Here is a 10998-nt window from a genome sequence, read left to right on the forward strand (position 1 = left end):
GTCCATGCGCACGCGGGCGCCACATGGCCGATGCAGCAACCTGTGGCTGCGAATGTGCAGCACATGACGCTGCCGGAACTTTGAGAAAGATAGCCAGCGCCTCCAGGGCCATCCGTGCATAGATCCATGCATAGTGGAGCCATTCTGTCTGCTTGGGATCCTCTTCTTCGTGCACAATGCATACCCTACTAGTTGGCCTCTGCATGCATATATTTTCAACGGTGTATTGTTTATCATTCCGACAACGGTTATCGCGCCATTTTTAAAACCGCCCCTAAACCGTCACAAATCTTATAAATTATACTGAATGAAAAGGCTAAACCTAATTGATGTCTTTCCAGGAGTATATGATTTGCGTCAGTCCCACAAATACTTCAAAAAAAGGCATTTTATACAATAGTGAAAACAGTAGAAACTTGTTGTAGAATAACTATTCTACAGCCGGTTGTAAAATAGATGGAATGTATACATATACAGACATAAACTCTCACATGCATGATGGATGCATGTATGGCATCTTCATGCATGTACATGCTACATGCTTTTGTATAAAATGGTTCAATGTCCACAGCCAAGATATGCAGACGTACAAGTAAAAAAGAGATGATGTACAAACGTACACTGGACGGTGAAAATATGGTATTGGACGACATTGATCATTCAGCTTAGCAGTTAGCATTGCTTACTAGTCATGCTGCATATTATGTCGTCCCGACGGTCTCTAGCATTTGTCCCTAGCTGGCAGGCGGCCATAATGCATGCTAGGACCGAAAAGATGTGTGTCTCGTCCACCGGCCCGTGGGCTGTGTCTCAGCCGCTGCTGCCGGTCCTATCTAGATCCGACCGATGTACCTACAAGTTCTCTGTATAGTTTTCTACGTGCATGCAGACATGTAGTTATACTCCCTCTATTTGACAATGTACTAGTACACATTGTCTTTCTAAGATTTAAACATGTATATATTTCACTAAGATTTCAAAAAATCAACACTGACAATACAAAATTAGTGTCAATAGATTCATCATGAAGTATATTCTTCTCTTAACATTATATTTATTTAATAGTCGTATTTTAGATGCCAATAGTTCATCCTATAAACTTGGCTAAATATAGACATGTTTGACTTAAAAAAAATTATGCCTTTGCAAAAAAAAATATTATGCCATATATTGTGAAATGGTGGGAGCACTGGGACATATCATACTAGTATCTATGGATAAATGCACCGTGCTGCCGTACGTACCCGGAATCTGGAGTTTTGATTGTATGTGCTGCCTTGGCGCGACAAGTGTCCTAGAAACATTTGTGGTCCAAGATGACCCAGGTTTTGCTAGCGAAGCACACGGCCCTACTGTCCTCCCCTGCCTGTATGACCACATGTATACTATTGATTATTATATGTTGATTTCATTTTTAGATTATCTGTATACCAAATATGGATATATCACAAGCAAGGGAGACCAGGTTTCGGGCCCAAAAATATCCCATGCATCGGACGTACGTACTCTGCAGGCTTACTGTACATTGAGGAAGATGAAATACAGTAAACTGCACCACGTATGTACGTGCACAATAACTTGTGACAGGTTGAATACACGTACTTCTCCCTTAAATAGAGATTCCGCTATAAACTATAGAGTACATCCGAATGAATGGACCTATGCTCTATATATATCCAAATGTAGTTTTATAGTGAAATCTCTAAAAGAACTTATATTTAGAAACGGAGGGTGTTTATGTGTTCACCGTACCAGCTGCAGTATACTAAGCATTAAATGTTTAAGTTAGATAAGTTTATGATGTATCATCTAGTAACTAGCTTGACAACACACACCTAGACAGTACTCCCTCCGTTTCAAAATAAGTGACTCAAGTTTATACTAATTTTGTGCTAAAATTAATACAAAGTTGAGTCACTTATTTAGCCATATTGATAAGTGTGTGAAACTGCAAATATGATATATGGAGTGATACACAAACATTTGTTGTACATTTCCTTAATTGCTTGATGGAACATTGCCCTTTTACTATTTTTGTCATCATAATTTGACATATATACCAATCTTCCAAAAGTTCCAACATCACACGCCACACAAATACAGTCAATGATGAATTATGTTCTCATCTGCCCCCTCCTTTATTTTTCTCATTAACTTCTCCCATCCATCCCAATCCTCTCCATGCAAATGCCAGAGCCCCACTGCAGCCTGAATCGCCTCACTAAGCATCTATTTATACCCCACCTGAGCTCCCGCTACCTTCACATCTCAAGCCACAAGGCAAATGCAGGAAATACAACACACAAACACAGGCACACATCTATCTATCGATCGATCATGGTGAGGCTAATGGAGATCTCCAAGAAATGGCACGGCAGTGCTAGCAGCAAGGTCACCTCCCCTACCGCCGCCGCTGGTGCAGCGGCCACGGTGGCGTCGTGCCCGCGGGGCCATTTCGCGGCCTACACCCGGGACGGCAGCCGGTTCTTCGTTCCCATCGGCTGCCTCACCAGCGACACCTTCCGGGAGCTCCTCAACATGGCCGAGGAGGAGTTTGGCAAACCTGGCGACCGCCCCATCGTGCTGCCGTGCTCCGTGGCCTGCCTTGAGCAGATCCTCGCCGACTTCCGGGCCACCTCCAAGAAGCACAACGGTGGCGGCAGGGCCAAGATTTGGTAGAAGAAATCCTGATTCGATTAATTAATTCCGCCGTTGATCATTGTTAATTAGTGAGACCGATCCATCGATGATCAATGGTCCCTTAATTTTGGGAGCGTAGTTCCATCATGTCGATTTTTTTTCCTTCCCTCCCGGCAATGGTTTGTACTGTATATGCCAATGCTCGTGTTTTCAGGAGGGTTGTTGTGGTTGTAAGTTGACATGACGTAAGCATCTAGCTAGCCAGCTATCCATCCTTTTTCTTATTCTTTATTTAATTCCTCTCTTTTTTGTGTCTATTGTTGAAAATATGTTCTAGAGACAATCATGCGGTTATGTTATTTCGTTATGTATTCGTGAGTTATTTGTATTATCGTTGAACATCATCATTGATATGTATTAATAAGTATGTGGCTTGTTTATGATACTGGATATTGTATGACGGTTGTTCTGATGGTCCCTGATTAATAAGGTTATGTGGACACACATTCTTTGAATAGTATATGATTCGGTCGATAACTATATTTCACAAGTCATTAACATAGAGATACCAAACCGATACTAGTATGGATTTGAAGATGGGAATAATCAAGTTGGACAAACCCGACTTGAGGCTTCAAATGTACTCAGGATGCGAATCAACTTACTTGGTGTCTATCAAACACTACTTTGTAATTGAGTAGTTATAAATGTAGCTTTCTGGTTAGTCGTGAAACATGTTGTGACACGTGGTTGGTCAAGATGGGATTTACACATCTAATGAAGGGATATAATTCACTAATACTGGAAAAGGCTACTAGCGGCTGCCAAAATCGTCATTAATGATGTGTAGATGGCACGTCACTAGTATCACGCCACCACTAATAACTTGTTATAGTAGCATGTTCATGGCACACCACTAGTAAAACTTACCGGTGATGTGTAAAGAGCACGCCAATAATAACTAATATACTAGCACCGTGCGTCGTTTAACACATAATACTAATGTCAGATATGCCTTCGCCCGGACATTCCCATTGACACATAGGTCCCCAGTTTCAGTTAAGGTAAATGCTTCATATCTGTAGTCTGAAGGGACGTCGGCGCCAGACCCTTCAAAGCCCGTCAAATAGTTATAAACTTGACGCTTGAGATTTCGTCTCGTATTGAAAGAAAAAAAGAGGAAGAATACCACGAGCAGCATAGACCCCGCGCACAATCCCCTCCCCTAATCTCTCACGGCCCCTTGGTGCAATAATTGCCCGCCTTGCTAGAGCTCTTCTTCCCACCTCGCTTGCCCCGCCGCCAGCTCGCGCTCACCAGATCCACTATTCCGCCGCCATCGCATCGCCACTCCACCAGCCAACAACACCCACTTTGTGACGCGGCCTCACCGGCCACCGATGCGACCTCGCACTTCCACCTCACCAACCAGCTCGATCCGCATCGCACCTCCAGCTCGATCCCCCTCGCATCGGTGGACCGCACCAGCCAGCTTTCGCCCCAAGGTTCCTCCTTTGATCCTCCACGCCGAGAAGCATGGCTACCCCTAGTCCACACCATCGATGCGATCCCCCATGGCGACGCTGTGGTGTTTTGTTAGTCGCCAGGCTTCCCCATCAATTGACTCGGCTGCATCCCCATCGATTGAATCAGCCGGCTGGAGTATAGGCTTTAGAATGGCAAAATTGCGCCCTTGGCTGGAGCTCCCCATCTCCAAATCAAAGGTATGTGCACTTCTGTGACGCCCCCGATTTAATCATACACTAATCATACACGCAAACGTGTACGATCAAGATCAAGGACTCACGGGAAGATATCACAACACAACTCTACAAATAAAATAAGTCATACAAGCATCATTTTATAAGCCAGGGGCCTTGAGGGCTCGAATACAAGAGCTCGATCATAGACGAGTCAGCGGAAGCAACAATATCTGAGTACAGACATAAGTTAAACAAGTTTTCCTTAAGAAGGCTAGCACAAACTGGGATACAGATCGAAAGAGGCGCAGGCCTCCTGCCTGGGATCCTCCTAAACTACTCCTGGTCGTCGTCAGCGGGCTGCACGTAGTAGTAGGCACCTCCTGAGTAGTAGTAGTCGTCGTCAACGGTGGCGTCTAGCTCCTGGGCTCCAACGTTTGGTCACAACAATCGGGTATAGAAAGGGGGAAAAGAGGGGAGCAAAGCAACCGTGAGTACTCATCCAAATTACTCGCAAGCAAGGAGCTACACTACAAATGTATGCATTGGTATCAAATGGAAAAGGAGTATCATATATGGACTGAACTGCAGAATGCCGGAATAAGAGGGGGGTAGCTAGTCCTTTCGAAGACTACGCTTCTGGTAACCTCCATCTTGCAGCAGGAGAAGAGAGTAGATGGTAAGATCACCAAGTAGCATCACATAGCATAATCCTAACCGATGATCCTCCCCTCATCGCCCTGTGAGAGAGCGACCACCGGTTGTATCTGGCACTTGGAAGGGTGTGTTTTATTAAGTGTCCGGTTCTAGTTGTCATAAGGTCAAGGTACAACTCCAAGTCGCCCTGTTACCGAAGATCACGGCTATTCGAATAGATTAACTTCCCTGTAGGGATGCACCACATTTCCCAACACGCTCGATCCCCTTTGTCCGGACACACTTTTCTGGGTCATGCCCGGCCTCGGAAGATCAACACGTCGGAGCCCTACCTAGGCACAACAGAGAGGTCAGCATGCCGGTCTAAATCCTATGGCGCAAGGGTCTGGGCCCATCGCCCTTTGCACACCTGCACGTTGTGAACGCGGGCGGAGAGCAGACCTAGCAACCTCCATTACAAAGGAAGTTGTGTTACGCGGTCCAACCCGGCGCGCGCCGCTCAGTCGCTGACGTCACGAAGGCTTCAGCTGATACCACGATGTCGAGTGCCCATAACTGTCCCCGCGTAGATGGTTAGTGCGTATAGGCCAGTAGCCAGACTCAGATCAAATACCAAGATCTCGTTAAGCGTGTTATTCTGAAATAACCACGGACACCAACCAGGGCCAGGCCCACCTCTCTCCTAGGTGGTCTCAACCTCCCCTGTCGCTCCGCCACAAAGTAACCGTCGGGGCCTTCGGGAACTCAGGCCCACCTCTACCGGGATGGAGCCACCTGCCCCTTCAGCCCCCAACATCGGAATCACTCGCGGGTACTCCTACGAGCCGACCCGACTTTAATCACCACAAGTATCATATATTACGTATAAGTATATACCCGTGATCAACTCCTGAATGATCACGACCCGATAGTATAGCATGGCAGACGGACAAGAAAGTATGGCCACTGATGATAAACTAGCATCCTATACTAAGCATTAGGATTGCAGGTAAAGGTAACAACAGTTGTAGCAACAATGACAGGCTATGCATCAGGATAGGATTAACGGAAAGCAGTAACATGCTACACTACTCTAATGCAAGCAGTATAGAGGAGAGTAGGCGATATCTGGTGATCAAGGGGGGGGGGGCTTGCCTGGTTGCTCTGGCAAGAAAGGTTCGTCGTCGATGTAGTCGATCACAGGGGTACCGGCATCGGTCTCAGGGTCTACCGGAAAGAAGTAACGGAGGGGGAACACAATAAATAACAGAACAATCAAAGCATAACATGACAAACGCGGTGCTAGATGTGCCCTAACGCGGTAGTAGGTGATACCGGCGAAGGGGGAGAACATCCGGGAAAGTATCCCCGGTGTTTCGCGTTTTCGGACAGATGAACCGGAGGGAGAAAGTTGCGAGTTTGATATGTTAGGGGTGTGTGGCGGACGAACGGGCTGCGTATCTGGATTCGTCTCGTCGTTCTGAGCAAATTTCATGTATAAAACTTTTTCATTCGAGCTACGAATTATTTTCTATTAATTTTCAAAGCTTTAAGCAATATCCTAAAAATCCCTGAAATTCTACTAAATCTGAGATTTCGTCAGTTTTAAACATCACTTTGCTATTTTCAAAACGCTACGACTATTGTTCTGTACATCCTATGTTTTTGTGCTTTATACCAATTTTAAGCATTTTTCTGTGATCTACAAGATAGTAGCACTTGCATCGCTGTTAGAGTGCATTTGCTTGATCATCAACAGCTCTAAAGTAGCTATGAAATTAAAATCGTTTTCGGCTTTTCTATTAACAGAACATTGAATTTTGTGATTTTAGTATGATTTAATCCAGGCATCTAACGGATTAGGTCCAATGGAAACATTTGAGCCTTGTCAACTGTACTACCTTCCCATAATATTTTTGCTCCTGTTAAAAGTCATTTAGTCGATGTTTAGGGGGCTGTTCAGAGGGTTAAACAGTGTAGAATTAGAAAAGCTAGCTCGCATCAACTACAGTAACTAGCAGCATTACAACGGCAACAGAGTAGCAGAGGCCGGGTGCTTGCGGGCGCGGCGGTTGCGGGCAGGCGTCGGGCGGCAGTGGGTGCGGGCACGCGCGCGTGGGCGTGCGCGGGGGCGCGGCCAGGCGAGCAGCCGCCGGCGACAGCAGCAAGCCGCAGCAGCGCGGGCAGCAGCTAGCAGCGGCAGCAGAAGCCGCGTAGCAGGCAGGGCGCAGCGGCACAGCGAGCGAGCAACAGAGGAAGGGCGCGGGCTGGGCGCGTGGCGCGGTCGAGCAGAGGCGGAGCAGCAGCAGACAGGGACTCGCGGCGAGAGGCTCGGTCGGCAGCAGAGCAACAACAACGGCAACTAGCAGGAGCATCGGAGTAGGAGCATCGGTGGCAGCTACGGCAATGGTGACGACGAGCCTCGGGCGCGACGGGAAGCTAGGCTACGGGCACGAATTCAATGAGGAAACAGAGGGGTTATGGGCGCCTGCTCACATCGTTGACGAGGAGCCGCTCGAGGAGGTGCAGGGGTGCAGTTTCGGCGTAGGAATCGGCGAAGTTTTCCGGCGACCGAAGTTTGAAGAAGGCGATGGATCCGGCGATGCAGGGGCTGAAGACGGCGTCGAGGAGCTTGATGCGGAGGCGCTGGGATCCAGTGGGCGGCCTCAGGCGACGGAGACGACCGTGGTGGAGCCCCTGGTCGCCTTGGCGTGGCTCGGGGTGGATGCGGTGGGCGACAACGGCGGTGGCGCGGCGATGTCAGTGGCGGACGAGCTCGAGATCGAGCGAGAGGGCGAGAGGCGAGGGGGAAAGTGTCCTAGGGTTTCCAACCAGAGGGAGGCGGGTCCTTTGTAGGCAAGGGGGGGAGGCTGTGGATGGCCTCCATGCAAGGCACGGTGCGGCCATGGCCTGTCGATGGGTGCCACGACCCCCCCGCCTCCCTGTAGCAGGAGGTTGGGGATGGCAGGGGTGGGCTGGACCTGTTTTGCTAAAAGGGCCAATGGTCCAGTAGGAAAAGGGGTGGTCTCTCTGTTGATTTTATATTTCGTTTTGTTTTTCTTTTAGTTTATTTTCTTTTTACAGTTTTATTTAAATTTACACAATAGTTTTAGCTTAGTTAATATCAAAAGTACTTTCTAAATTAGTACTAATATTTATACCTCTGCCACAAAAGTTTGGTACTCAAAATAAAATAATTTGATACTTTAGAAATTATAAAAGGCATTTATATAATTGTTTAAGCATGGTCTTAATTATTATAGGGCATTGAACCACTTTATAAAAAAATGTTAGTTCACCACCATAATTAGTTATGGAATATTTGCCACACTTTAAACATTTTATTTTGTATGTTTGAGAAATGCGAATTTTGGGCTTTAATTTGAATTTGAGTTTGAACTAAAATTTGGATCAAGCAAGGATTAGCAACAATAATGTGATGACATGGCATCATTAACGAGGGATTACTGTAGCTTAATTATTCGGGCGTCACAACTTCGTGCATTGCCACTGGTTTGTGGATTTTTAATTTTTGCTACAGAATGTTCCTTTTTAATTTTTAATTTCTGCTAATAATCCGATTAGGGTTAGTGCTCGTGCTAATAGTTTCTTAAGAACTTGCTTCAGCAGCTCGTATAGTTCTCTCTCTTCTTTAGAGTTTTCAACACCTACCTTCATCATGACACCCGAATTTTGAGTCCTTCGGTCATTTTCATAATCAATAGTATAGAACCTAACACCATTTACTGTGCATGCATCCAACAGATGTACACACATGTCTGGCCCTTTTGATAGCAATTTTATATCTTTGGGCACATTTCTTAACTTCCTTACATGACCCGCAAACCAGTCAACGAAATCCGCCTTGTGCTTCTGTTCCAAGTTTCGCACACTCGTTTTCTTTAATTCTTCCTTGTGAACCCGGTGGGAAAGAAGTAAACTAGTCATGAACTTAGTTAAGATATACTCATTAGCAAACCTGGCAGTACGACTTGGTTAGGTGATTGAAACTTACTCCAAGTACTTCTCTACTTCTGGATAGTTGTCAAGTACATATCTATGAATTTTGCCCCAATCCTCATAGCAGCACCTAGCACAGAAAGTCCCAATTGACACGATCGTACGCCTTTTCGAAATCTAGTTTTAGCAATATGGCTGGTTCCCTAGTGCGTTTGAGCTCGTGGATGATCTCTTGGAGGGCAAGAGGGCCCTCAAGAATGTTGCGACCACGGATGAAGGCAGATTGGGTGCGGCTAACCGTTCGGTGCATGATAGGGACAAGGCGGATATTACACGCTTTGGAACAAATCTTAAACGGGGTGTTAATCGACGCAGTCGGCCTAAATTGACGAATGTTGTCGGCTCCTATGACTTTGGGGATAAGCGATAAGACGCCAAAATTGAGGCGTGCAATATCTACCGTGTCGCGCATGAAGCCATTGCACACCTCAAAGATGGGACCCCACAGCAACGGCCAAAAGTGCTTGAACATGGCCACTGATGACCCACAAGTATAGGGGATCGCAACAATATTCGAGGGTAGAGTATTCAACCCAAATTTATAGATCCGACACAAGGGGAGCCAAAGAATGTTTGAAGATATTAGCAGCTAAGTTGTCAATTGAACCACACCCGGAGATTAATTATCTGTAGCAAAGTAGTTTGATAGTTTTGATAATAGTGACAGCAGCAACGGTAATAGTAACAGTGATAGCAGTAGTTTGTAGCAAGTGTAACAGTGATGATAGTAATAGTAACAAAGCAAGATCAATAAGGATAAATTCGTAGGCATTGGATCGGTGACTTGTTGGATAATATTTATCATGAGACAACTATAACCTAGGGCGATACGCCGCTAGCTCCAGTTCATCGATATAATGAAGGCATGTATTCCGTAAATAGCCATACGTGCTTTATTAGAAGAACTTGCATGACATCTTTTGTCCTACCCTCCCGTGGCAGCGGGGTCCATATTGGAAACTAAGGGATATTAAGGTCTCCTTTTAATAGAGAACCGGAACAAAGCATTAACACTTAGTGAATACATGAACTCCTCAAACTACGGTCATCACCGAGAGTGGGCTTGGTTGTTGTCACTCCGGGGTTGCCAGATCATAACCGTAGTAGGTGACTATAACTTGCAAGATAGGATCTAAAACATGGATATAATGATGAATTCATAAACGGTTCAGATCTGAAAACATGGCACCTGGGCCCAAAGTGTCAAGCATTAAGCATGGCAAAGTAATAGCAATATCAATCTAAGAACATAGTGGATACTAGGGATCAGGCCCTAACAAAACTAACTCGATTACATGATGAATCTCATCCAACTCCTCACCGACCAGCGAGCCTACGAAGGAATTACTCACTCCCGGTGGGGAGCATCATGGAATTGGCGATGGAGAAGGGTTGGTGATGACGAAGAACGAAGATCCCCCTCTCAAGAGCCCCAAACGGACTCCAGATATGCCCTCCCGAGGGAGAACAGGGCCTGGCGGCGGCTCCGTCTCGTGGATCGCGATAATTCTTTCTCCCTGATTTATTTTCTGGAATAATGTGATTTTATAGTATCAGGGGGTCATCGGCGGGGCCACCAGGTGGGTACAACCCACCTGGGCGTGCTAGCAGAGGGGGCGCGCCCTGGTGGGTTGTGCCCACCCAGGGGCCCCTCTCCAGTGGGTCTTAGCTCCAGAAATTCTTATTATTGGTATAAAAAAATCCTCAAAAAGTTTCGTTCCATTCCGAGAATTTTTTATTTCTGCACAAAAACAAGACCATGGTAGTTCTACTGAAAACAGCGTCAGTCCGGGGTTAGTTTCATTCAAATCATGCAAATTAGAGTCCAAAACAAGAGGAAAAGCGTGAGAAAAAGTAGATACGTTGGAGACATATCAACTCCCCCAAGCTTAAACCTTTGCTTGTCCTCAAGCAATTCAGTTGATAAACTGAAAGTGAGAAAGAAAAACTTTTACGAACTCTTTTGCTCTTGTTTGCATAAATAAGCTTAAACAACACCCAG

At 46.0% G+C, this 10998-nt stretch overlaps 1 protein-coding gene across 1 annotated transcript; it reads left to right on the forward strand.

The window, feature by feature from the left end:
* Nucleotides 1–2185: 2185 nt before the first annotated feature.
* On the forward strand, nucleotides 2186–3089 carry LOC125541342 (auxin-responsive protein SAUR36-like). The gene has a single exon (XM_048704784.1). The coding sequence runs from the start codon at nucleotides 2188–2190 to the stop codon at nucleotides 2677–2679; it is 492 nt and encodes a 163-aa protein (XP_048560741.1). The 5' UTR covers nucleotides 2186–2187; the 3' UTR covers nucleotides 2680–3089.
* The last annotated feature ends 7909 nt before the right edge of the window (nucleotides 3090–10998 follow it).

This window comes from Triticum urartu, chromosome 2 (genome assembly GCF_003073215.2).
Source record: "Triticum urartu cultivar G1812 chromosome 2, Tu2.1, whole genome shotgun sequence".
Lineage (NCBI taxonomy): Eukaryota > Viridiplantae > Streptophyta > Magnoliopsida > Poales > Poaceae > Triticum > Triticum urartu.

Excerpts from the sequence above, each read along its gene's own strand:
- LOC125541342 (XM_048704784.1), top strand. The coding sequence starts at position 2,188 with ATGCCAGAGCCCCACTGCAGCCTGAATCGCCTCACTAAGCATCTATTT.